General features: G+C 41.4%; 3 protein-coding genes across 12 annotated transcripts; 2 read left to right on the forward strand and 1 right to left on the reverse strand.

Moving 5' to 3' along the window:
• The first annotated feature begins 149 nt into the window (after positions 1 to 149).
• LOC133727848 (protochlorophyllide reductase, chloroplastic) lies at positions 150 to 2,065 on the forward strand. Its single transcript, XM_062155246.1, has 5 exons — positions 150 to 352; positions 461 to 559; positions 648 to 1,167; positions 1,263 to 1,621; positions 1,717 to 2,065. Exons 1-5 carry the CDS (start codon positions 299 to 301, stop codon positions 1,870 to 1,872), a joined length of 1,188 nt encoding a protein of 395 aa, XP_062011230.1. The 5' UTR covers positions 150 to 298; the 3' UTR covers positions 1,873 to 2,065.
• LOC133727847 (lanC-like protein GCL2) lies at positions 2,062 to 4,719 on the reverse strand. The gene is made up of 6 exons (XM_062155245.1): positions 4,563 to 4,719; positions 4,174 to 4,352; positions 3,582 to 3,693; positions 3,357 to 3,473; positions 2,954 to 3,268; positions 2,062 to 2,506 (listed from the first exon to the last, which is right to left on the reverse strand). The coding sequence occupies exons 1-6, from the start codon at positions 4,716 to 4,718 to the stop codon at positions 2,168 to 2,170; spliced, it is 1,218 nt and encodes a 405-aa protein (XP_062011229.1). The 5' UTR covers position 4,719; the 3' UTR covers positions 2,062 to 2,167.
• A 124-nt stretch (positions 4,720 to 4,843) lies between these two features.
• On the forward strand, positions 4,844 to 9,883 carry LOC133727846 (uncharacterized). 10 transcript variants are annotated; one of them, XR_009855396.1, is made up of 6 exons: positions 4,844 to 4,981; positions 5,166 to 7,231; positions 7,338 to 7,365; positions 8,145 to 8,222; positions 9,356 to 9,400; positions 9,525 to 9,883. XR_009855396.1 is itself a non-coding variant. In XM_062155243.1 (4 exons), exon 2 carries the CDS (start codon positions 5,262 to 5,264, stop codon positions 7,215 to 7,217), a length of 1,956 nt encoding a protein of 651 aa, XP_062011227.1. In that variant the 5' UTR covers positions 4,844 to 4,981; positions 5,166 to 5,261; the 3' UTR covers positions 7,218 to 7,231; positions 7,338 to 7,365; positions 8,145 to 8,354. The 10 variants fall into 10 exon arrangements, 5 of the variants coding, with proteins under 5 accessions (XP_062011227.1, XP_062011226.1, XP_062011225.1 ...); XR_009855392.1 differs by lacking the exon at positions 7,338 to 7,365 and having other exon boundaries at positions 9,309 to 9,400; positions 9,525 to 9,882; XR_009855394.1 differs by lacking the exon at positions 7,338 to 7,365 and having other exon boundaries at positions 9,343 to 9,400; positions 9,525 to 9,881.
• Positions 9,884 to 26,741: the final 16,858 nt, after the last annotated feature.

Genomic DNA, 26,741 nt, shown 5'->3' on the forward strand with positions numbered 1-26,741 from the left:
TTCAAAGAAAATATCAAGAGAAATCCCAACCTCAAAACCTCATTGGTTGCTTGAGATTGATGTGGCAGACTCACATGCTACTAATTATCTTATCCTCTGTCCCCACACCTATCCCAAAAACACTAGTTTAAACTCCAGTGTGGAGTCTCAGAATATAGCAACTGCCAAAACCACAGTATAAATATAAGTGTGTTTCCTTTTCAATGTACTTCACTAATATCTTCTTCACTGGTGAGAAAAGTTGAGAGATAACCCAGTTCCAGTGTGGTAAAAGGAGCTTTGGTTTTTGGTTGTGATAATGGCTCTTCGTGCTGCTTCTGTGGTTTCCTCTGCTTTCTCTGCTCCCAAGGAGGTTTGTCATGTGATATTACTCTTCTTTTGGCAGCGTCTCTTCTTTGTTGTTAACGCCTGAGAATCTAATGTGGTTTTGGTTTTCTGGGAATTGTGTGTTGTTTTTCAGGGAAAGTCAAGTGCTTCTTTCAAGGATTCAAGCCTTTTTGGAGTCTCATTCTCAGAAAATCTCAAGGCTGATTTCAGCTCTGTTGCACTAAGCTGCAAGGTAGGAGAAAGATCAAATTCTCTCTCTTTTCTCTGTTATCATACTTGTTATCGAATTTTGTGTATTGAAAATGGGGTTTTGGTTACAGAGAGAGTTCAAGCCAGTGAGGGCTCAAACAGCGGCCACAGCATCCCCAGCTATCAACAAGTCCACATCAGATGGGAAGAAGACTTTAAGAAAAGGCAGCGTAGTGATCACTGGTGCCTCCTCTGGACTTGGTCTAGCCACTGCAAAGGCTTTGGCCGAAACCGGAAAATGGCATGTAATTATGGCATGCAGGGATTTCCTCAAGGCCGAAAGAGCTGCCAAGGCAGCTGGGATGCCTAAAGAGAACTACACAATCATGCATCTAGACCTTGCTTCTCTAGACAGCGTTCGGCAATTTGTTGATAACTTCAGAAGATCTGAACGCCCCCTTGATGTTCTGGTCTGCAATGCTGCTGTGTATTTACCAACTGCTAAAGAGCCTACATTCACTGCTGATGGGTTTGAACTTAGTGTTGGGACTAACCATCTTGGACACTTCCTTCTTGCGCGGTTGATGGTTGAGGATTTGAACAAATCCGATTACCCTTCAAGGAGGCTCATCATTGTTGGCTCAATTACAGGTACTGGTTTCAAACTTCAAACCGAGAAAATAAATTTTTTGGAATGTGTACTCTTGTGGTGTGCTAAATGGTGTTGCTTTTGTTATATGGTTCAGGAAACACAAACACTTTGGCTGGAAATGTACCTCCAAAGGCCAACCTTGGGGACCTGAGGGGACTTGCAGGGGGCATAAATGGGGTCAACAGCTCGGCCATGATTGACGGTGGAGACTTTGATGGTGCCAAGGCATACAAGGACAGCAAAGTCTGCAACATGCTCACAATGCAAGAGTTCCACAGGCGCTACCATGAGGAGACTGGGATAACATTCGCTTCCCTGTACCCGGGCTGCATTGCCACAACTGGCTTGTTCAGGGAGCACATTCCCTTGTTCAGGCTTCTGTTCCCTCCATTCCAAAAGTACATCACCAAGGGCTATGTCTCGGAAGAAGAGTCTGGAAAGAGACTTGCTCAGGTAAAGAATAAGAGACGGAGAGCTTATATATTGTGCATATGTTTTCGAATTTCTCATGGTTGATGAATTCACTTTGTTTGCTTTTGCTGATTTAGGTTGTGAGCGACCCAAGCTTGACAAAGTCAGGAGTCTACTGGAGCTGGAACAAGACCTCTGCTTCGTTTGAGAACCAACTGTCTGAAGAAGCCAGTGATGCAGAAAAGGCTCGCAAGGTGTGGGAAGTCAGTGAGAAGCTTGTCGGTTTGGCTTAAATAAGAAGTCGATGCTCTTGTCAAGCAACATTTGCCTTGGAGGATGATGTCACCAGAGAATAGATCAGTTCCATTTGTAGAGTGCGGAGTTGGAATTCAAATGCTCTGTTGTTGTTAGCAGTTTTTCTCGTGTGGATGTCTAATGGTTAGTTACAAAATGAATAAAATCACCCTCACCCCTTTTGCAAGTGCAGATCAACCTGTTACATATTTATTTATATACTCCTTCAATATTTACAGAACAAAACAAAACAAGAGTCGGGTATGTACTTCTAATATATTGCATAGAACTAGTTTAAAGTTCATATCCGGGAAACCGAGCTTCAGATGGTTCAGTCATGTCCAAAAAGAGATGCGCCATTCCTCCAACACCCTCAAACAGGGAATAGGGGCGGTCACCTCCATGCATCCTTCCCTCTGATATGAGTTTTAGCCCTTTGTCATACAAAAAGCAAGCGAATGCTTTGGCCCTGTACAAGTATTCCACCTTACCTGTTAATCGGTAGAGTGAAAGAAACACACAAGTGTTCCCACTTATGCCATGACATAGGCCAACTCGCTTTAGCAGACCCCGTCTCCACACCACTTCTCCTGCATGTATAGCCGCCTGCACAAATTCCTCATCTCCGAAAACCTAAAGAAATCAAACGCATAGACTAAAGAGTAAGCGATATGGAAAATACATTTACACAACATTACAAAGTTCAAGAGTCATCTGTGGCACCATCAACAAAAAAGTTCTCATGTTTGGACTGCAGATCATATATCTATGGAAAAGGAGGTAAAATTATTGACTTATTCTCTTATCCACTACAAGAAAGCCATATTTCAGAAAAGTCGCTATCGGATTGTTGGCAAGGACCCTTCATTTTCATCTCGTGTTGTATTAATTCAGTTCTTAATAGCAGCAACAACAAAATGGCAAACTTATATGAATCCAAAAATGAAGACTGACAGTTAAGTACCCTAGGTGAAAATATTTGAAAAACACAACAGGATAAAAATAATAAAACTTGCTGTCTCATAATACTTTACAACATTTAGTTCTTCACTCCATAAAATAAGCCTTAAATAGATTTACCTCAGCTGCTCTAACAAGTGTAAGAGCAACTCCAGGAGCACCATGGCACCAGTGCACAAGACGGTCTGATTCACTTCCTTCACTTGAAAGAAAGTTACCGCTGGGAAAGCGATTCTTAATCATGTAACGTAGAGTACCCTTGACATCCTCAACCTCCTCAGGTTTCAGTTGCACAGTCATCAAAACATACATAATTCCTGCCAGACCATGGGCAGCACCCCAGTATTTCTTCCCATGCCATTCGTACATCAATGAGCTCCGTCCCTTCTTGGCCAATTGTCTACCATCCTTTATAATCTCATCCACAACTGATCTCTGACAAAATTAATCGGCAATTATAAGGATAAAAATTCAGTCCATTCAAGATCAATCAGAAGAAAATTATAAGCAGAACTTGTCTTACTATGCGAATAGTAGAAATTGTTCCATTTCCAACATTCTTGTTTAAGAATGAACAGGCCCATAAGTACCCAGCTCTGCCGTATAATAACTCATTTGGAAGATTGCTAGAGAGCTTGATCTGCTCTGAAGAGAAAAACTGAGTATCAATAGACACACACATGAAATGCCAACATTCAAGAAGAACAATGTCTTAAGCATTTGAGAAACAAGCGTTACTATCAACCACCTCTTTAAATTTTGATAAGTAGTGGCCAAGTAGCATTTCATCACCAGCATGCTTTGCCACCACAGCACCGAGGGCACAAACGCCAGCCCGCCCACATATGAATGACACATACCTGCAAAGTGCAAACTCATGCAACATATTAAAAATCTATCAAGTTAAACTACGTAATCCAAAGACAGGTATCCATAACTGAACCCCTCATGGTCAGTAAGCTACAAATGTTAAACTGCAATTAGAAGCATTTTACTACAGATATGGATCCAAAGAAATGGCATTGAATCGTGCAAGTAGGTGCATGATCCCGGCATATTTGAGCATCCATAAGGTTCAAAATGCTCAGTTGAGAGAAGGTGCTTAGAGAAGGTTCTTATGAAGTAACACTAATAAAGACTTTGAGCAAACATTGATCACAGATTTACATTTAATTCAACAACTACCATTTAAAACACCAAACTACTGAAGAAAAAAAAAAAAATCAGAGAGATGAAGAAGGCGTTCTTATAAATAAGAGAAACTCTCATAACTACTATGATATGTTTATGTCACAAACAATCAATTCAAAGGTGACTGTTACGAGAGAAAGAGAGAGTACCCAGAATCTCTAGAAGCTATATCACAGGCCTTAACAATGTCAGAGCACAATTTAAGATCAGTGTGGTTGTTGGTGACTAGGTAAGCCTTAAAGGCCAACCAAGCAGTCCCAAGAGCCCCTGTATACATAGTATAATCTTCCACACGCTTGCCACTCACACCCCATGTCTGCATCACCACCTAAAACCCACAACACATGAACCCAAATCACTTCAAGTCATCTCTCAAAATAATCCCAGAACCAAAACCAAAAATTAAAAAAAATCAAGCCTTTAACTTGGTAAAAATCTCTAAAACCCAGATATTTACCAAGAGGCCACAAACTCAAAACCCCGAATTTACTAGAATACACGACAATGGTTCGAAAAATAAAGCGAGGAATAGTAATACCGTTTGTTTGAGGTCCAAACCGGAGCTTCTGAGCATACCGGAGAGAGTTGGATAAGGAAGAGAGAGTAGCTTTGAGAAAGAGCCCACTTTAGCCTCGTCCGCCGGCGCCTCTTCTACGAATTCCGGCATGTCGTTCGCGAAATATCGGTCCGCCATTTCTCTCCCTCTACTCACTCACCGTCGGAGCCTTTTTATTTTCCTCACTGCTGGAGCTCTACACGTGTGGAGCGGTGGAAGCTTCTGAGCTTCTCTTAGGAAAAAGAAAAAGGACACGTGTGCAATTGATCTAAACTCTGAAGAGGTTTGCATAGGTTTCCTGTTTGTAATAGTGCCGCCATTTGAGAAACCCGTTGATTTTCCAATCTTGAGAGACACATGAAGCAACCCAGATACGAAAACTAGCGGCGTCTAATTCACAGGTAAGCAAGTTCTTTCTCTTTTGTGTTTTGTTACTACTGTAGTGTTGACTCCTCCCTCAGCTCTTCAGTTCAATCCAAGTCTTGTTTTTTGTTTCACCTTGTCAATTTGTGATTCCGAGATTCAACCCAGAGTACATTATTAAAATTTGTCTCTGGAAATTTGGTTAAGAGTTCAATTTTGCAGGAACGGAAGAGTGGAAATCAACAACAACAGTAGTTTGTTTCAATAGCGAGCAAGATAGTCGTTTTGAGAGTTGAAACCCTTTTTGGAATCCTGGATATGCTTAGGAACTTGATTCGTTTCCCTGAATCGCTGCAGACAGACAACTCAATTCACATCTTGGGTATGTCTTCTTCATGGATTCGTTCACTTTCAGCTCAGAAGAGGAAGTTTGGTTATGGCCTCCTTCATAATCCGCTTAAGAGTTCGACAAACTCAATCCCCCAGTTTTGCATACAAAGACACAGAGACCTGACTAGCATTCGATCTTTTTGTACCAGTCGCATTGGAATACCGTCTTTGAGTTGGATTCATCAGGCTACGGGAGCGCAACTTTGCACGCTAACTGATGTTGAACCGTCTGATACCGATTCTTGCAGTGATGCAGGTGCTCGTGTTGTTGAGGTGTCGCGTGATGATTCGGATGATAATGTTGCAACAAAGGAAGTTAGGGTTAGGTATGAAAAGCCAGTAGATTTCACCAAAGTGAAGAAGAATCTGCTTCCGACTGTGATTCTTGTTGGCCGCCCGAATGTGGGCAAGTCAGCTTTGTTCAATCGTTTGATCCGGAGGCGGGAGGCCCTTGTGTACAACACACCAGATGATCATGTTACTCGTGACTTCAGAGATGGCGTTGCTAAATTGGGTGATCTACGATTCAGAGTATTGGACTCGGCTGGCTTAGAAACAGCAGCTTCTTCGGGTTCTATTCTTGACAGAACAGCAGGGATGACTGCAAGTATATTGGCAAGGTCTCAGTTTGCGGTTTTCCTTATAGATGTGAGAGCTGGACTGCACCCACTTGATCTGGAGGTTGGAAGGTGGTTGCGCAAGCATGCACCTGGAATCAATATTGTAGTTGCCATGAATAAATCAGAGTCACTTTTTGATGGTAGTGGCTCTCTTGCTGCGGCTGCTGCTGAAGCTTATAGGTTGGGATGGGGTGACCCTATTGCCATTTCAGCTGAAACTGGACTTGGTATGCAAGATCTTTATGGGAGTCTAAAGCCTATGCTTGAGGATTATATGCTCAGTGTCTTAAACAATCAAGAAAACACTGATGAGGGAAATTTCAGCGACGACAGCTCCTGTGAGATTGAGGATAGTAAGCTGCCGTTACAGTTAGCAATCGTAGGAAAACCCAATGTTGGGAAGTCAACCTTGCTGAATACATTGTTGCAAGAAGAACGTGTGCTGGTAGGTCCGGAAGCTGGTCTGACAAGAGATTCAATTAGAGCTGAGTTTGAATTTCAAGGGAGAACTATCTACCTGGTTGACACTGCAGGCTGGTTGCAGAGAACAAAGATGGAGAAAGGACCATCATCCTTGAGCATTGTGCAGTCAAGAAAGAGTCTCATGAGAGCTCATGTGGTTGCTCTGGTCCTGGATGCCGAAGAGATCTCAAAGGCCAGAAGAAGTATGAAGCATGATGAAGTAGTTATAGCTAGACAGGCTATTGAAGAAGGGCGTGGTTTAGTGGTGGTTGTGAACAAGATGGATCTATTAAAAGAACAAGAAATTTGTGACAAGGTTATGGAAGCTGTGCCTCAAGAAATTCAGACGGTTATACCCCAGGTGACTGGAATACCAGTAGTATTCATATCAGCATTGGAAGGAAGGGGTCAGGCAGCTGTCATGCACCAAGTTATTGATACATATGAAAAATGGTGTTCAAGGTTGTCCACAGCTCGTCTGAACCGTTGGTTGCGCAAGGTTATGAGCAGGCATTCTTGGAAAGATCAGTCTGCTCAACCCAAGGTCAAGTACTTTACACAGGTGAAAGCACGACCACCCACTTTTGTGGCCTTTGTTAGTGGGAAGAAAGAGCTCTCAGATACAGACATCAGGTTCTTAAAAAGGTCTTTGAAGGAAGACTTTGATTTGGGTGGAATTCCGATCAGGATCATGCAGAGGAACGTCCCACGGAAGGCTGCCAATGGCAATAGCAAGAGCGGCCAATTTACTAATAGAATGCCTGATAGGATCTTCTCTGACAAGAGAACTGTATCCGTGTGAACTACCATTTCTCAGTAAGTTAAACTTGTCAACAATTGAGGTTGTGCAATTGTTTCAAGGACATTTGTAGATTAGAGTGTATTTACTGATTATGATAAAGAACTGATTATTATATTCTAGGTTCAACGGGATTAACAGACATGGAGATGTAAGCAAACCAAATCTCTTACGTATTTTTGTCCCAAATCCAATGGTCAAACATTCTTATCTCTGATGTTGTGTCTGCATGATTATGCATAATAGTCAGATGCTTGCTTCTTTTATATGCCAGTTCATTGTGGGGGTTTCTGTTTTATTGTTTATGGACTTGGTAACTTTCACAAACTTAAAGCTGTGAGTCAACATTGTTTCTTACATTTTCTTTCATTAGCTCATATCATATCTTTTGACATGGAAATTCTCACTTTTGTTTTTTACATTTGTTATCTTGCTTGTAATACTTTAGCTTGTTCCAATACGGTTGATTTTTTGAGTTCTAGAGTGTGAGACAAGATAGATTTCTTTTTTCATTTACCTTTGTTTTCTGTTTGGATTGCTGACAAGCTTTATTATGTTTTTAGCTGTCTAGACAAAAGTTCTCACTTTTCTATGTTCTTGTAATTGTTGGTCTGGCTCTGATTTGTGAACTGTAATATCTCTGAGAAATGATAGACAGAATTGTGATTGGGAAAAAGTCTTATATTTTTCTCAAACTCTTAATATACTGGGAAATGTGTGGTATGAGTATATTAATTAAGCTGTTCAGAGGTTGTTTGGTCTAAAAGTTGTTGTCATCTATTTGGAATTTTTTGTTTACTGTGCTGTTTCTTCATATGTTTCCATATAATCAGCATTCTGTGATGACAAGTTTTCTTTTAATCTTTTATTGTTTTTTTTTTCTATTGCATTTTGTGATCCCTCAGAGTGATGTTAGATATTGTGCTTCAGGTGCTTCTTGGGGATGTTGGAGCTATGATGTCTTCTCGAGGGTTTCTCTTTGTATTAGGATAGTTTCTTGAATTTCAGGTTCGTTCGGTTTAAAGTTTTGGGGCAATTCATTGTATAGAGAGGAGCTACTACAGCTATAGTTGAGTATGACGTAACAGTTGAAGAAAGATTTCTACGAACCAATTTTTATCTACTCTTCAATTTAGATTTTGTTTCCTGAAATTTATCTTATTGCTGATGGTGAAGTAAAGAGGCATGGGATCTTCTTAAGAAGTGGTTGTGGACAAAGAGGTCTGAGGCTTACAAAATGCATCATCTTATACTCGTAGGTAGCACATAATCCATATAGTGTTGTTACATGAGAAATGCACTTCGAGGATTAAGATAATGAAATTTCACTACGATTTGCAGTAAAGATGGTTCTGGTAATATATTTCGAATAGTTGATCTTAGGTCTTACGTCCTGCATATGCCTTCTAAATGATTAAGTTTTTCAGCCTTCCCGAGCTGAAAAGTGCTTTGTCCCTGACATTTAAAATGTTTTTGGGTTTCATATGTTTAATATTTTAGCATATGTACTAAGTAATCACCATTAACAGTCAACCTAGGCAAAGTGGAAATGTTTGAGTTTGGTACATATTTCACCAGATATCTGAAACGGAAAACCAACTTTATCTGTTCTCTAGGCCTCATTTGAGAGAGGAGAAAATTGGGTGCTGGAACTGAAATCATAAGTTAGTCAGTTAGTGTTTGCAGTTTCTTGCTATTTGTAGACATCCTTTTAATCATATCTATTATGTTTGTAAATGACTCGTTATTGGCTATTTTAGACAATATTCATCTTTGCTTATATTCTGTTAGTAGTGACAGGGCACACTAACTTCTATATGCTAATTGACATGGCCATCCAAATATGGTTATGGTACTTGCTGCCTTGCCGGCAATAAAGCAGATTTGGCTTAGGCAAGGAATGTAACGAAAGTGGCAGTTGCGGGAATTTTATCATTTTCTGCATTGATTCATTCTACTACTTACCAGCTGAATTTCATATCACCAAAGCAACTTTTAGAATTATCTGGTTGCAATAGTCTGAAATATCAAATGGAGATCTTTTGAGTGATCTTCCCTTTGTGTATAACTTTCAAAATTTCATGCTGCATATAGGTAATATATAAATCCTTCTATTGATATTGGTCAGTATTTTTCTGAAGTTGTGAATGGCGACATGCCGACAAACCTGAAGAAAAGCACTTGAGGTGAGTTTCGTTTTTCATATTACTCGAAATCATTACTTTTAACAACTCAACATGACAGTCTAGCTCTTATTAAGCTTATTTTCTTCTTTAATGGGTTTGTGTTTCCGTTATGGTTTGCAAGTAGGAAATAACACTTGAAGAATATGAGAGAGTTTCCGAAGAGAAGAGGAAGGTTCAGTTGGAGGTGTACAATGAGGAAAAAGGTGGTGGCGTTTTTTTTTTTTTTTTGGTGGCAACTGCTTGAAGCTTTGTATATTTGGTCCATGGAGCTGCATTGTGTTTCATCAGATAATTAGGTGTACCGTGTGAGAATGCTAGTCTTTCCATCAATGACTACTATTTATCAATGTCCGTGAGCTTCTTGTACATTTTGGATAGTGGTAGAACCTCCGTTAAAATTGCATCAATAACAGAATTCACTATAAAAACTCATGTCCTTGATATTATTCATATTGTAATCTCATAAAGAAGGTGAAGTCCATTACACTTTCTATACCTTGTTTACGAGTTAGTTCAGCAATTTAGATCAGTAAATTATAGTTTTTATGTCAAACATTGTGATAGGATGCATAAAATCACACTTGGGATCGATATCACCAAGCAAGACATCAGCAAAAGATGATGGACATCGGTGGTAGACTGGCGGTGTTTATCAACATATTGTAATACTGTGAACTGAACATGGTTTCTCCACAAATGAAGAACAAACTGGGGCTGATGACAGGAAAGTGACGGGGAGGAGAAAAGTGTGCGGGTCTGTCGGAGAAGATGAAGCTAACAGAGGATAATGATGAGACTAGGGCGGTGAAACACAAACGGAGCAAGAACATCAAATTGCTTTTGATGACACCAAGAGAAAGAAAAGAGTGACGTGTGACTGGTATCAAATTTGATACATGATTTTGCCATTAAATTTGTTTCAGCTATCAGGCCCAATTCATTTCTCGAGCCCAATAAGCAAATTATACTGACAATCATCATGGCACTCATGTGGACCCCAGTCACATTCACGCATTTGGGGCTTGTATGAACAGGTGTGGCGACCTTTCAAAAAAAAAAAAAGAACAGGTGTGGCGTAGAAGGTAACGGAAATACATGAGGCCCATTATTAGTTTTAGGCTTGTTGGTAATTTCAGACTTGGGGATCGAAATTCAAGTCCAACAGCCCAATTCTGATTATGGGTAAGTGAAGAAGAAAGAACCCAAAAATCCTTAATTACGACAACACTTCTTTTACCCAACACCAAACCATTTTACTTAAAAACCATACATCTCAAATACTATACCACATCATTTTACACAAATACCAATTTTCTACCTTTGACTTTCCTTTTTCCAGCAGCAAATCTTGGAACCACGATTCTTGGGATCACAGCAGCGGGAATCCTGGGGTCACAACAGCAGGATTCCTGGGATTACAGCAGCAAGATTCCTGGGAACAGCAGCAGACCTAAGCCTCCACCACTCTCTAAATCGATGGTTATAGCTGCTGTGAAAGTGGAGGCACAAGCTAACTACTAAACAGCCCAAGCAACTCTCCCACTAGAATGACAGAAACCATTCCCAAACCCAGAAACTCCTTTACCTCCATGTAGATTCAAACTTATCATGCTTGATTGTATAAAGATCTTCTCGGCTATGCTTCTTCTCTCCCAAAATCCATCCTTAGTCCTCTACCATTCCAAACCCATATCCTTTATACCGAATACTTTAACCAATCTACCAATCACCGCCGGAATCTCTTCTTCCGAAACTCATGCTTTTCTAGCTCCCATGCCACGCACATCTTGCCAAGTCTTTACTAGAGTTGCACACTAATTCACTGTCGTGAACATGGAGAAGAGCTGCCGGGAGTAACACAACAGTAAGCTTCCTAGGATTTTCTGGTCCTTCGAAGTTTACTGGGCCTAGTCTTCGCTAACTCGGATAAAGGGGACAAGATTTTGGGCTCGGCCATGGTAATTTCACTGCCGTACAACCCTGATCAAAAGTGCCTCTACAAAATTTAGGGTGGTTCTATTCATACACCCATTTTTTCTATTCACACACCCATTTTATTTTTTTATTACTTTAATTCAATTTATTTTTATAAATTACCCTAACTACCCTTCTTTGCAATTTTGATTTTTTTTTTCTATTTGACTAGTCAATCATGAATCAATAATCATCTAAATTGCAAAAGTTTCGTATGAGGGGTAAGACGCATGCTTTATGTTTGGGGTTCCAATATTGTACCTAGCTTATTAAAGTTTCTCGTCTCTTATAGATTGGCAATAAGCCATTTTCAGACGCAGTCTGCAAATTTGGAAAATTTCTCTGGTAGAACCATCCTAGTGTCTCGATACTTACCACCTCTATCACAGCCTATGTACACACACTTATCAGGTTTTGATCTTCTTATAACAGTTACATACCCTTCCATGAATTCAATTTTATGAACAGCAGCAAGAAGGTCTTCCGGACTATTAAAATTTACTTCCAGCAAAGAAAGCATTTTGTCAACTTCATTTATCTCTACTTTGACTTCCTAGATCACCAAAACAATAATCATTCATATATAATGCCAACTAGTATACTAATTTCTAGACAGCCAAACAAGAAAGCATAAGACTCATAAGTTAATTACATCAGTACACACAAAAAGAGCAATCAGCAATGTATCCAATGTATAAGCAATATGATCCTACATTGATCAGCCAAACAAGAAAGCATAAGACTCATAAGTTAATTACATCAGTACACACAAAAAGAGCAATCAGCAATGTATCCAATGTATAAGCAATATGATCCTACATTGATCAGTTCATCTCTGATCCAATGTTTCAAAGCCTTTTTAAATCATGCTAGTGCAATACAATAAAAGTTTCAATGTGTCCAGCAGCTCTGCCTTTAGCCTTGTTAAATCATCTTTTCGCTTTTATTGCCAGGGGGAAACAATTGTTTCTTGTTCTTATACATCAATACATGTAAAACTAGCACAGTAGTATAAGCATGTTATATATGTGATTGTAAAACCATATATCCATGCTCACAATCATATGCACATTAACTCGACAACAATCACAAAAAGAATCAAAACTTACCTTCAGCAATCACAAGCATGGATTCCATCTTCTGTAGCTGCAAAACTCGATCACTAGAATATAGCCTTCTGTTGCTTACCAACCTTGCTTCTCAATGGACAGAACTAATGCAATAAAAATCGTGGTGGCAACAGGGACCAATTCATCCATATATATAGGAGACTTAAACCTCAAGAAGCTTCCCATTAAAGCAGTCCATATCAGATTAGGTTTCCTAGTTAGATCCTTAATGTAACACTTCATTGTAGTCTTTCTTGCAGACCAAGAATTGGATTATTTAACCTTAATGAATTGATACACTCTTTCATTAAGCTACAATTATTGGTTTATAGTTTGTGTCCATGTTGAACTAGTTTTGACATTAAGCTTGTTTGGACCCAAAATGAACATTTTGGCCTGACAAGGCGTGTCTTGAAGAAATTGAGCCAATGTCAGTGGCTCAAGCTATATATTGTCGACAAGCTCGAAATATATATTTAGAGGCTAAATAAAGCCTACTATGGAAGTATGACAAGTCAACTTTAGCATATTTTCCTACTTCGGCTAGGAAAAACCGAACTAGACAAGGAAGGAGGGGTGGCAGACTAACCAAATGAAATCGAAATGTGCTGAAACTTTCCAGATCCATTCTAGACAGCCCAAGGATCATTTCTTATGAAGAGTGCAAGAGCTTTTTTTGAGTGGAAGGCCTTCAAACAATCAGCCCAATTTTCTACAGAAGCAAAACTGGACCTGTAAGAGGTCCAGCAGCATTTTCGGCCCAACCACATGAAAGAAAGCTCTGAAATTTGGTCAGCATGATCTAGATTCATAGTGGAACATTTTTTATGAAGACATCATGGCCAGAATCTAAATTTCTGATGGAGATATACATAAAGGAATAAAGGCGCCGAAAGTGCTTCCTTATCTCCCAAATTCATCATTCCTATTAGTGCTCCACCTCCATCTCCACCTCCCTTATCTCCCAAATTCATCATTCCTATTAGTGCTCCACCTACACCTCCACCTCCCTTATCTCCAATTAGTGCTCCACTTTCATTTGTTTAATGCCAAAGTAGTTGCCATGGTAGCCTATAAATAGAGGTTACATTGAAACACAATTCACACATTCACATTCAACAACAACATCTCTAAGATGATCTAAGTTCTCTCTAGAGCAAACCTCTCTAAGAGCAACTCCTCTCCTTCTCTTTCTCTTACCGGTGATCTCACTCCTAGTCCTAGTCTTCTCAGAAGCCGACTTTCAGTGCCACCAAACCCTCTGTCAACGTGCTTCGGTCCTAGTCTCCTCGGGAGCCGACGGTAGTGCCGCGACCACAACGGTTACAGAACCAGCCAAGCAAGGGTAACGCCCTAGCAACCCAGCCAAGCTAAAGTCACGCTTTAGCAAGTTCTCTCTACTTCCCGGTGGTTCTCGCTCTGCTCGATCTACAACATCGAGTATCGATTTGGTGACGCAAGAAGATTAGCAAAAGTCCTCACCACGAGGCACAAAGAATCCCACGACGAGGTTGGTGCTCTCCTCGTCCACAATTGCTTGAAAGAAGTCAGGTCAAGGGACACCCCCGACGACCGCACCCGAACGGTGCTGGCACGCCCGCGCAGAAAAGAGACTGTTGACCAGCTGCAGCAAAATTGGAGCCAAACATTTTGGCACACCCGGTGGGACCAGGTTAGAATTTTTTTTTTTCTTGAAGCACATTCAACCACCGGGCTTCAAAACAAACATTTTGGCACGCCCAGTGGGACTATACTAGAGTCTTTTTTTTCGTCATCATTGAGATGCCAGGGGAAAATCTTTACCAAAAGAAATTCCTAAAGTGAATTGATGGACAATGTTGCCACCATTGGCGATACCGCCATTAATGATGAGTTTATGCCTATTCCCATCCCAGAGGGGGCATGCATTGATGAACAGCTCGCGATCATCATGGCCAACATCGAGAGGAATAAAGAAAAGCAAGCCAGGGACATGGCCATTTTGATCGCAAAAACAAAGCAGAGGTTTCGCGATTGGGACCTAGAAATTGAGCAGAACGCTCGAGAAGAGGTCGTTTATGAGACTAACTTGCCTATAGGTGGCAATCAACCTAAGGGTCTCACTGGTGAGTCACAGCCTTACACAGAGGCTGTGCATGGAAAAGGTCATCAACAAGATTGTTCTTCTGACAATACAATTGTCGCTGAACAAATATCTGATTTCTCCACTGATCAAGCCAAATACGTGGCTACTGATCAGATGCATGGGGGGCAAGATGGAGCCCATGTTCATTCTGTTGATCACCAAAAGGAATTTCTTAAAAATTCTAATAGCCAAGCGGTGATTAAATATGATCTAGGTGACCTAATTGTTGTTTTTGAGGCTCTTGATCATGAGAATTCAAACCAACAAGTGGTCGTCTATAGTGGCCAATCTGTGGCTAATTCTATGCCAACAAAGATACTTGGGGGGCAAGATTACTCCTCCTACGAGCCAAATTGCTTCCAATTCTTCGACGAGAAGTATCTTTGTTCTTTTCCTACAAGCTCTCACAGGAGGGATTTTTACCCTACAAATTTTGATACATCAGAGCTTGGAATGAAGCATAGATGGCCTCCCCCGTGGTCTTCTAGAGGTTAGCCAAACATGGTGATGCTAGCTTCTTTCTTTCTTTGCTTTTAATTTTCTGTTAATTTTTTCGTTTCTAGTTTTCTTTTAATAAATAAAAATAATAAATAAAAAATAATAATAAAATATAACGGAATTTGGTAAAATAGTTGAATTTGGTAAGGGTTTGTGAATCATAACGGAATAATAGTTAAATTTGGTAAGGGTTTGTGAATCATAACGGAATAGGTGAAGTCTCTTTTGTTAATATTGGCCTAAACTCCTTATTGGTGCCTAGTTCAGGTCCCTTAAGGTTAAGGGCGGCTTTTATTAACACTTGTTGAACTGTCTTCACACTTATGACCTTTCTCATCTTAGTAAGTATAGCCTATGTGAAATGGTGTCTAGAAATGGGACAACGTTCATGACAGGTTCTTTAATCCAGAAGTGCGTGCAAATGGGCCTAAATCACTATGTGGGAGTAGCTCATGCCAAAATGGATTCTGCCTCTCTTGTTCGCCCTCCCCCACCTGGCCATTTCAGTAAGGTTGCCCAAAGGATTTGAAAGAAAATTTGTGTCTAGGCGACTATACTTGGGCCGCATGTCTAAACCTTGATTCACATTGTCTTATTGAATTCAACTACTAAAAAAAAAAAAAAAAAATAAAAAAAAAATAATAATAATAAAAAAATTAAAAAAGTCATAAATACAACTCTTAGGGGGCAATTCTAAGTGTTCCTACACTCGCAAAGCTACTAAGCCGAGTCAGCGGCTCCAGAAACTTTTTCCAGCTTTGCCCTCGCAGGAAAGGCTAAGCTCAAGGGAAATGTAAGAGCCACCACCGTGACCGCCACCTCCATCGGAAGTAGTCTTCATGTTGCCAAAGATGTCCTCACCATGCATGGGAAACAGAGGAAGGGTTTCAATCTCCATGTTCATAGATCCATAATCGTCATAGTTCCCCATCTGCCCGTTAAAAGCAATCATCACACCAGCGGAAGAAGAAGCAGGTGCAGAAGATCCAAAGTTAATATACTGATCCTCATGTTTCCAATTGGTAACTTTGTCATCACCAACAAGCCCTGATCTTTGCATGGGCACATGAACATCCGAAGTGGACCTTTTCTTCTGCTTCTCTCGAGACCTTTGGTTCACGAACCAATAATAGACGTTCTTGAACTCGATCTTGCCGTACCATTTTAGCTGGAGACATATCCTCTGAACCTGCTCTATAGTTGGGGACCTAACTCCCTTGTTGTAGAAAAGCTCATTGAGGATTCTTATATGATCTGTAGTGGGAGTCCACCTGCTCCGCCTACAAAGCATGTTAGCACTACTCCCGGCTGCTTTGTTGCTTCCTCCATCCTCGGTTGGTTGCTGGGTTTGTGGTTCCATTGGTGATGGATTGAGAGAATGCGAGAATTGAAGAGTGATGATGATGAGTAATTGCTGTTAGAAATATTCGAGTTGATGATATGGTTTTGGGATTGGAAATTTGGGTTTATAAGGTGGAGAAAGATATAGGCATGCAAATATCCACCCTTGGATGGACGGTCAAAGAGAAGAGACAAACTAAGTGTCAGTAAAGCGTGATTAAACTTGCCTTAAATCTCGGAAAATAATGGATTATTGGCGCGTGGGGAAACCGAACGGTTTCCGAGGAGGTAACTGTTCTTTTCACGAGATTATTTTTCATGACTGTTGTTTTTCAACGAGTGATTAGTGCCTTAAATCTCGGAAAAGAAGGAGTTATTGTCGCTAAGAGTTTTGAGTTGGGAGCCAGCAAGTGGATCCAAAAGATACATATGTCCTCAAAAACCTCGCCGCGAGGCTCTTTTTGACGCGGAGCATATTTTAAAAGTTCGTATTATTTTCAATATACAACTATGGGGGCCTATATTTGGGGCCTTGCGAGACACGTTGACACAGCTTCTCACGGATATTTGAATATCAGGATAAGAAAATATTATTGTATTCATAAAGTGGCTTTGCGGCCAAAAGCAGTACATTCATTACAAAGCCAAAAGTGGCTAGAATACAAAACATGAATCTTCCGATATCTTCTGAATCTTTTCTCAAGTGGAAACAGCTATGGAATCCAACGCCGGGTTGAGCCGCGCCATTATCTTCTGGAGGGGCAGAGAGTGAAGGAACCGAATATCAGCTTGAGTCTTTGCACCCCCTCTAGCCTTGGTAACCACCATTAGCTGGACGTGAAGTACAGGAACAGCCATTCTGTAGCGTGAACCCATTCCTTCAAAGAGTCCATCCCTTCTCATCCCTCCAAGATTCTATCAAGAAGAGAAAGGGGGAGAAGGAGGTGAGAACCAAAGCCTCTTCCATCTGGAGGGCACAACACAGGCCGGGTCCAGAAGGAAGGAAACAGAGGAGGAAAGACGAACCTCAATTTGGCTTCCCTCCCTTCCCCGATTTGCTCCAAGTGGGGGATCCTAACAAAAAATGATCTTACATGAGGGGAAAATTTGTGAAGAAGGAGAAAAAGAATCAAGGACTGAAAGGCCATTTCTTGAATATTTCAGAAAAATTGTTGTGAGTATTCCCTTCCCGAAATACAACTATTTATAGGGAATTCAGGCAAATCCCCACCCTTGAATGAAGCTCTATTTCAAAACCGATGTCAATAAATCGAGATTAGTGATTCCAAATCTCGAGAAAAAAGGGATTAGCAGCATGTGAGGAGCGGTTTTTGAGGAGTTAGCTATTATTAGAGGATTAATAGCATGTGGGGAAACCGAACGGTTTTCGAGGAGGTAACTGTTCTTTTCACAAGATTATTTTTTGACGACTGTTGTTTTTCAACGAGTGATTAATGCCTTAAATCTCGGAAAAGAAGGGATTAACAGTATGTGAGGAGACCGAACGGTTTTCGAGGGGGCCTATAGAGATTGGCCTGCAAAGCTCAATTTCAAGCAAAATTCCTCCACGCGGAGATTCGCCGCAATAGCACTAGCTTCGGCCTGAGTGGCCCGTTCTCTGAGATGGGCCAGGTTGCGGCCCATTTCTTCAGAAGCAGCCAGAGGTTCATCGAGTTGGGCTTCTTCTGTAGCAATCGCGTTTTCAACAAAGGCTAAACCGGTATGGAGGTCCTCGATCCGAAGTTTGAAGTCGGACCTTTGGATTTGTAGTTCCCGCAGGCGGTTGGTTCGCTCATTTAAAATACCGCGAGAGATGTCCATTTCTCAAGAGAGGCTATTCAAAGCCTCTCGAGTGTCGTGAGCCTGGGCGTTCGCGGCCGGTTGACGTTGGCGGGCCTTACCAAGTTCATTCAGCAGATCGTCAATGGCACTAAATTGCTGCAGGGTCAATGCCTTCTCCTGGCAAAGATACCTTAGGGCTTCCAAGACTCGCGAGAGGATGTCAGTCTCCAATACCTGAGGACCCAGATGTTCGTGAAGCACCATCTTAGCCTCATCCACAGCAGAAGGAGGAGTTACCTCTAACACCCTCATCAATCTCTCGAATCTGGTAGGAGGCGGCGGAGGCGCCACAGGATCACGAAGCACCAATGCAAAAGGGTGGACAACTTCCTCAGTTTCTTCATCTTCAATAGGTTGGTCTGTCCCTTCAGCCGCGGGAGAATCTGGAAACTCAACTCGCGGCTCACCATGGGCAAGTGGAGCAGATTCAAGCACAGGGCCCTCGGCTTCGACGGTTGTCTCATTTATTCGCAAGACTTGGGGGGCACCACCACCGTCAGTATCATTTTTCATCTCTTGGGCGACTGTCCGACCGATAGGACCCTCAGCGTTTGTAGCCACCTCCTCGGTACAAACAAAATCCTGGTTAGATTCAGAAATGTCAGAGAGTGGGGTTGGATCAAAAGGGAAATGGAAAGCATTGGCCAACAGTGGCTTACCTCTCGAGTTGTCGGGTCAATATCTGGTACGTGGTCACCAAGAGGAAGAGGCCTCACTTCATTCACCTCTTGGACCTTTAGTGCCGCGAGAATCTCTGTCGTCATCAGTTCCTCATAAGCGGCAGAATCCTCAGAGTGGCTTTCCACACTTTCATGCTCCGAGGAGTCGTCATCGGAGATTGTTATTAGAATGGTAGGACCTTGCAGATGCTCTGTAGATGTGTGAGACGGAAGAGGCGCCACGGGGTTAGTCGATGCTTGAACTAGCGAGAGAGTTGGCTTTTCTGCAGTGGCTGAGGGTCCAGCCTCGCTCAGGCGAGAGGGATTAGTGGTCATTTGACGGACCTGTCAAAAGATACATAGTGAAGATCCTGCCCAGATTCTAAAATTTAAAAAGGATAAGACGGGGTCGGAGTTTACCAATCGCATTCCCAGAGGTTCGTCATCTTCAAAACTCTCTTCGACGAATTGAGCTCGATCGCGTTTGCAAGCAAAGACAGCAGTGGCCTGTACGAGAAAAGAGTCATAACTCAAAAAGGGGGGAAGCACCAAATATACAAGTTTGGGATCATTCTTAACTAAATTACCTCAGCGGGATCTTCATCATGCGAAGACTCTCCCTCAGAAGTCTCCTCTGCTATTGCCTTTTGTTTCCCCGCCTGAACAGAGGCTATCCTGCTCCAGGTAGTTTGCTGCAAAACACACTCAGGAATAAGAGCGGGAAAATCAACACAAGGAAAAAGAATGGTGAAGAAAGACAAAAACTTACTGTTGCCCTAGGCTCGTGGATTTGTATCCCTGGACGCAACAAGCGAGAAGGTAGAATAGGTCGCGGGGGTTGTGCTGCAAGGTTGGAGAAGCGCTCAAGAATCTTGCGGTCCTCCGGACCAGGACTACTCATGCCACGAAAGATCAGGACGAAGAGTTCGTCATGTGGCAGGTCCCAACAGTTCACGGACACTTCTTTCCACCAATCAGCATAATCATCGTCGACATCGTTGAGGGGGTACAGCGCTCTGACCCAAGGGGGAATCACTATTAAAGTAAACTGACTCTGAAAGGGGGCAGACCCAGGTGGGGCTAATCTCCGCCAAGAGGTGTAGTAATTGGCAGAATCAACCAGAGGCCAGGGTACCAACTGGGCCAACCCAAATTGGCGAGCAAAATGGTTAGGGGCATAGAGCTCATAACTTACGCGTTCAGTGGCAAGACGAATATCCAAGCAGGAGATGGCGCGACGAAAGGCCAGGAAGGCTCTTTCGCTATGATCCCGTCCACTGGGCAGAAAGCCATCATCAAGGGGAGGAGGGAATCGCCTAGAAAGGACTATTTTTGGGTCCGGCATCTCTCCCAGCAAGTACAAGTAAATAAAACACTCGGAGTAGGGTGGAGCTCGATACCTTACGTTGCGGCAAAGCCAGTTCCCCAAAAGGGAATCAACTGGAGGTTCCTTTGGAATATCACCGCGACGGAAGAGAGGGAAATAAATCTGCAACCAAAAGGCAAGGATCCAGAAGGGGCCACTAATTTCGGTATCAAATGGGCGCATTACGGCTCTATAAAGGGAGCGATATAACGCACCCAATACAGGTTGCCCAAGGCCAACGCAAATACCATTGTAGAGAGCAGTGGCCAGAGAATTCCAAGGTCCAGTAGGTTTGTTGGAAGAAGTGCAAAAGATAAATTTGCAAAGCCAGAATTCCAGGAATGCGATACCTCCTGTATGGTCACGCCGAGTGCAGTAATATTCGCGCCAGGATGGGTAGGATCTGCTGTGATGCCCTCGACCAGCCATATCCATTCTCAAAGAAAATTGAGTGCCATCAAACTGACCATGCACATAGGGGTCAAAGTCAATGGGCAACCCCGTGATGGTAAGAACATCCAGCAGAGTTATGCTCATCTGCCCAAACCGGAAATCGAATGTATTGCTGGAGGTGTTCCAGAAGCAAAGAGCGGCAGCTAGCGGTGCAGGGCTAGTATTATTGGGAAGACAGAAGCATAGATCGATGGTTTGGGTGATACCCACAGCATCCCATCGGGCCAAATCTCTCGCTCGGACCTCCTGATACCAAATATTTTCCTCGGGGCGACGGTAGGCCAGTAGCCCACTTTCCTCCTTGGTCCCCAACTGCTAAAATCACCAGGCACCTGCCGAAGAGCCGCTATGGGACGGCGGATGGGAAGCCCATAATAGGCCATAGCATCATCTGGCAAACGATCGCGAGGTGTGGGACCCAGACTCGCTTGACTATCACCGCCACCAAAGCCCATCAGTCGACTTCTCTCCTCTCCGTTCTGACTTCTACATCGAACACTCATGTTAGTTCGCCAGGCGAATGCGGCTTTCTCAGTGATTTCATCTGCCTGATCGATAACGAATGGTTTCTTGGATGCCATTTCTAGGTCGCAAGGAATACTTCTCCAATATGCTTTGATTTATAGCTCAAATATGTTTGGAGATTAATTTATTAGCTGGGCCAGTGAGTGGCCCTAGTTGATAATTAATGAGTCATTATTCCATATTGAGAATCGCATCTAAGGCGACAGTGAAGATACTTCTCCAATACGCTTTGATTTATAGCTCAAATATGTTTGGAGATTAATTTATTAGCTGGGCCAGTGAGTGACCCTAGTTGATAATTAATGAGTCATTATTCCATATTGAGAATCGCATCTAAGGCGACAGTGAAGATACTTCTCTAATACGCTTTGATTTATAGCTCAAATATGTTTGGAGATTAATTTATTAGCTGGGCCAGTGAGTGGCCCTAGTTGATAATTAATGAGTCATTATTCCATCTTGAGAATCGCATCTAAGGCGACAGTGAAGATACTTCTCCAATACGCTTTGATTTATAGCTCAAATATGTTTGAAGATTAATTTATTAGCTGGGCCAGTGAGTGGCCCTAGTTGATAATTAATGAGTCATTATTCCATCTTGAGAATCGCATCTAAGGCGACAGTGAAGATATTCCACCTTTTCCTACCACCGCAGGGCCAGCATAGTGGCCTGATGTTTTTTAAATAAAACATGATTAAAACCGATGCGGTTTTAGATGCTAAAGTTGCAGCAAAATATGGTGGTTTCAATTGGTCACACGTCATGATGACGATAGCCATGATCCAATCATCCTCTTTGGCATAAGACTCGCGAAGGATTAAATGAAAGCAAACAGTTTGCTATTTTGCATCTTATTTTGCCAAGTACTACAGGCCTTGATCTAGCCAGGAAAGCGGCTCCAACACCTACATTTGAGAAAATCAATAGAGAGCCAGCAAACAAGGCAGATACTTGTTGCTATACACATGGCGAAGCTACCACCAAGGAAGAGAAGGATCCTAATTCGCGATCAAAAGCAGTCTCCTTCGCATGGGGGGAACGCTAAAGTTTTGATTGCCTACAACCTGCCCAAGTTTTGCCAGATCCATGGGGGGCAATAAAGTTGGCAAAGGAAGCGTCAGTTCATGACAAAGGCAATTCAATAGTGGCATTCAAGCTTTATGGCCTATTTAGAGGCCTATATGGAAACAGTCAAGCCAATACAAGTGGCTTTGGAGCAACAACATTATAAGAGGAGTGCTGATTCAAGACCTCTTTAGTCAAGACGAGGACCTTTGACTTCGAGGTCTGGGGGGCAATGTTTGGATCCAAAATGAACATTTTGGCCTGACAAGGCGTGTCTTGGAGAAATTGAGCCAATGTCAGTGTCTCAAGCTATATATTGTCGACAAGCTCGAAATATATATTTAGAGGCTAAATAAAGCCTACTATGGAAGTATGACAAGTCAACTTTAGCATATTTTCCTACTTCGGCTAGAAAAAACCGAGCTAGACAAGAAATGAGGGGTGGCAGACTAACCAAATGAAATCGAAATGTGCTGAAACTTTCCAGATCCATTCTAGACAGCCCAAGGATCATTTCTTATGAAGAGTGCAAGAGCTTTTTTTGAGTGGAAGGCCTTCAAACAATCAGCCCAATTTTCTACAGAAGCAAAACTGGAAAACTGGACCTGTAAGAGGTCCAGCAGCATTTTCGGCCCAACCACATGGAAGAAAGCTCTGAAATTTGGTCAGCATGATCTAGATTCATAGTGGAACATTTTTTATGAAGACATCATGGCCAGAATCTGAATTTCTGATGGAGATATACATGAAGGAATAAAGGAGCCGAAAGTGCTTCCTTATCTCCCAAATTCATCATTCCTATTAGTGCTCCACCTCCATCTCCACCTCCCTTATCTCCCAAATTCATCATTCCTATTAGTGCTCCACCTACACCTCCACCTCCCTTATCTCCAATTAGTGCTCCACTTTCATTTGTTTAATGCCAAAGTAGTTGCCATGGTAGCCTATAAATAGAGGTTACATTGAAACACAATTCACACATTCACATTCAACAACAACATCTCTAAGATGATCTAAGTTCTCTCTAGAGCAAACCTCTCTAAGAGCAACTCCTCTCCTTCTCTTTCTCTTACCGGTGATCTCACTCCTAGTCCTAGTCTTCTCAGAAGCCGACTTTCAGTGCCACCAAACCCTCTGTCAACGTGCTTCGGTCCTAGTCTCCTCGGGAGCCGACGGTAGTGCCGCGACCACAACGGTTACAGAACCAGCCAAGCAAGGGTAACGCCCTAGCAACCCAGCCAAGCTAAAGTCATGCTTTAGCAAGTTCTCTCTACTTCCCGGTGGTTCTCGCTCTGCTCGATCTACAACATCGAGTATCGATTTGGTGACGCAAGAAGATTAGCAAAAGTCCTCACCACGAGGCACAAAGAATCCCACGACGAGGTTGGTGCTCTCCTCGTCCACAATTGCTTGAAAGAAGTTAGGTCAAGGGACACCCCCAACGACCGCACCCGAACGGTGCTGGCACGCCCGCGCAGAAAAGAGATTGTTGACCAGCTGCAGCAAAATTGGAGCCAAACAAAGCTAATTATCAATTCACTTTATGTTAATGTATGACAAGTCCATAATGAATAAATCAAAGCATCAATGACTTCAAAATTATCAATCAACTCAAGTCAAAACCATGATTAACACGCTGCCCATACCAAAATCAAACCAAGACAAATAGAACCCATAAATTTAAAGCTCTTAGATCCACGAAATCGCTGAGAAACTGACCGTGAGCAATGGATTGAAATACACCAAATAATTTGAGTTAGAATCTTATCAAGAATGATGGATTCAAAGGGGCTCGAATGATCACTAAATTCATATTTTTCTTCCATGTCTCCATTGCAAATCAGATGTAAAATTTTCTCCCAAGATTGGTCTACAATTTCTTGCTTTGCCATAGTTGAACTTAAAAGCATCACATTAGAGAGATGGAATGACTATGCTAAAGAAGTTTTTGATGGAAAAGAAAAGAAGGAATCACAAAGAGTTTTGTAGTCCTCGTCTGCAGTAAAATAAGGGTTTAGATTTTAGAATTTGGTAATGATTGACTTGCAAAAAAGGAAAAAAGAAAAAAGAAAAATAATCAGAATTGCAAAGGAGGGTAGTTAAGGTAATTTGTCAAAATAAATTGAATTAATGTATTTGAAAAATAGAAGGGGTGTGTGAATAGAAAAAATGGGGGTGTGAATAGCACCACCCTATTTTTATTGCACAACCCTTACTCATATGCCTAATGGAAACGAACAAAGTGATGCCATAGATGACAAAACAATCTAGCACCGATTGACATCAAACAACAAGGATCCAGATCTGGATCGACCCGATCTCTAATCAGACTCGACCCAAAAGCACAACCGATTTTAAAAGCAGACCTAGAAAGTGTGCCATTTGCCTATTTATTAACATGTAGCTTTTGGCTTCTGCAGCAAATCATCTGAAATTATTTTATGTGCTGAGTTTCGGCGATTCCAGCCACCTAAACTTTCAATGACTTGGTCCATTCACAAGCTTCAAATTGGGTGATTAAAAACTAGTGTTAATTAAAAACATTCACCATTCACATGAACCTTTCTCTCGTTTTCATATCCTCCAGGACTCTGAAAGTGGATGCGTGAAGGTTTTTATGCAATTTCAGTCCAAAACCACTCATTTGAGTGTCACAGCAGTCGTCCTTCTCCATTAGGCTTTTCAAACTTTCCGCTTGAAAGCGGAAATTGAGTTGTATAAAAAAAGAAGAAGCGGAAATTGAGTACTTTTCTTTGTTGTTTCCATCTTCTGAGTGTAATCTGAAATGAATCACGAGACTTTTCAGCCATATGTACGATCAAAGGCACTTCAAATATACTATGGCTTTCTTGTACCAAAAATATACCATGGCTTTAAGGTAATTTCAGAGTATATGACTGTATTGTTTTTCTTTTTGAGCAAAAGTTGAGTGGCTATGCAAGTAGAATATGATCAAATTACACCAGCCAACGAAGCTTCATGGAGGAGAATTTCTTGACTAGAAGGAAAAACCAAAGCTAGATAAAGCAAATCAATAAGCCAGAAGCAAACCAATTTGTGAGACAAGCTACAGTACCCCCGGGTATCCCATAACCTTTTTTTTTTTTTTTTTTTTAATATATAACAAGTTAATATGATATCAGGTTACCATTCAAATTTTGACACATAGCAATTTAAAAAAATAAAAATTACCAATTTAACAACACAATTATTGTTATAACATTGTTCAAACTTCAAAACATGTAACGGAGGTCATGAATATATTAATTACACCGAATGGAACTAAAATTACCATTTATAATCACAATTGTAGTAGTTATCGTAATTTAGTGGTCAAACATGTAAATATTATAATTGGAGCTTTTTTATTGATTGAACAACATTATTTATCAAATAAAGAACCACATTACAACATTCAAGACTCGAGCCTATTAATTTGGTCTATTATGAGGGTTTACCTTTTTAAGCACACATTTGTCATCAATTTGTAATATTGTCTATATACCTGTAAATATTGTCATAAATGAAGTAATTACCAAAAGGTTTGCCCCGGTTACACAATCGAGAACTATATTATGTGAATAAGGACACATGCTCTGTTTGATATGAAATTTGAAGATTTACCACTTGTACAACACATTCATCGTCAATTTTGTAAAATGGTTCATAAACTAGTAGATGTTGTCTTAGACATTGTAATTACCACAAACAGGACATTTATTACAAATAACTTTAATCATTTGTCCTTATATTCATAATAAGCGTTGTCAAAGATGTAATTATTTTCTCGATGAGGAAAATTACACAAGGTACCACCCAATTACACAATCGAGAAATCTATTACGTGAATGAGGACACATGCTCTATTTAGTCTTGAATATGAAGATTCACCACCAGGACAACACATTCATCTTCACAAAGCACACAGTATGAGATACCCCCCAGTACCGTAGGATTTTCCCCAATTTGTTGATGAATGTCGGCAGGTCCCTTACAATATCTTTGCTATTTTATTCCTTCTTAGGTTATATAGAGTGTGTTGGGTTTCCAGCCCATGAGTCTTTCCTAAGACAATTGTTTTAGAGTATGAGAATTGTTTACCCAGTAGGTTTTGGATTCCTACTGATGAATGGAGTTCCAATGAGGAAGGAAAATCCTTATTGATGTAGGATTACCTGTAATCCTTGTTGATTATAGAGAAGGAGAAGACATAATTGCCTACCACCAATAGGAATAGGTTTCCTAATCGGTGAAGAAAGCTGATATCCTTATGGCTATAGAAGGAGGGGTTCTGCTCTTGGTTTTGCATCACAGAGACAGAGAGCAAAGTGTATTCCATTCTCGGAGTTAGAGAGTGAGAGAGGGCAAAGAATAGAGAGATAG

Source organism: Rosa rugosa, chromosome 2 (assembly GCF_958449725.1).
Source record: "Rosa rugosa chromosome 2, drRosRugo1.1, whole genome shotgun sequence".
NCBI lineage: Eukaryota > Viridiplantae > Streptophyta > Magnoliopsida > Rosales > Rosaceae > Rosa > Rosa rugosa.

Bases quoted from the DNA above. Each gene is read 5' to 3' on its own strand.
- LOC133727848 (XM_062155246.1), top strand. From the start codon at position 299: ATGGCTCTTCGTGCTGCTTCTGTGGTTTCCTCTGCTTTCTCTGCTCCC. The intron at 560-647 runs GTAGGAGAAAGA...TTTTGGTTACAG, and splicing joins CTGTTGCACTAAGCTGCAAG to AGAGAGTTCAAGCCAGTGAG. The intron at 1,622-1,716 runs GTAAAGAATAAG...TTGCTGATTTAG, and splicing joins CTGGAAAGAGACTTGCTCAG to GTTGTGAGCGACCCAAGCTT.
- LOC133727847 (XM_062155245.1), bottom strand. From the start codon at position 4,718: ATGGCGGACCGATATTTCGCGAACGACATGCCGGAATTCGTAGAAGAG. The intron at 3,474-3,581 runs GTGGTTGATAGT...TCTTCAGAGCAG, and splicing joins ACTTATCAAAATTTAAAGAG to ATCAAGCTCTCTAGCAATCT. The intron at 3,269-3,356 runs GTAAGACAAGTT...TAATTTTGTCAG, and splicing joins CAATTTCTACTATTCGCATA to AGATCAGTTGTGGATGAGAT.
- LOC133727846 (XM_062155240.1), top strand. From the start codon at position 5,262: ATGCTTAGGAACTTGATTCGTTTCCCTGAATCGCTGCAGACAGACAAC.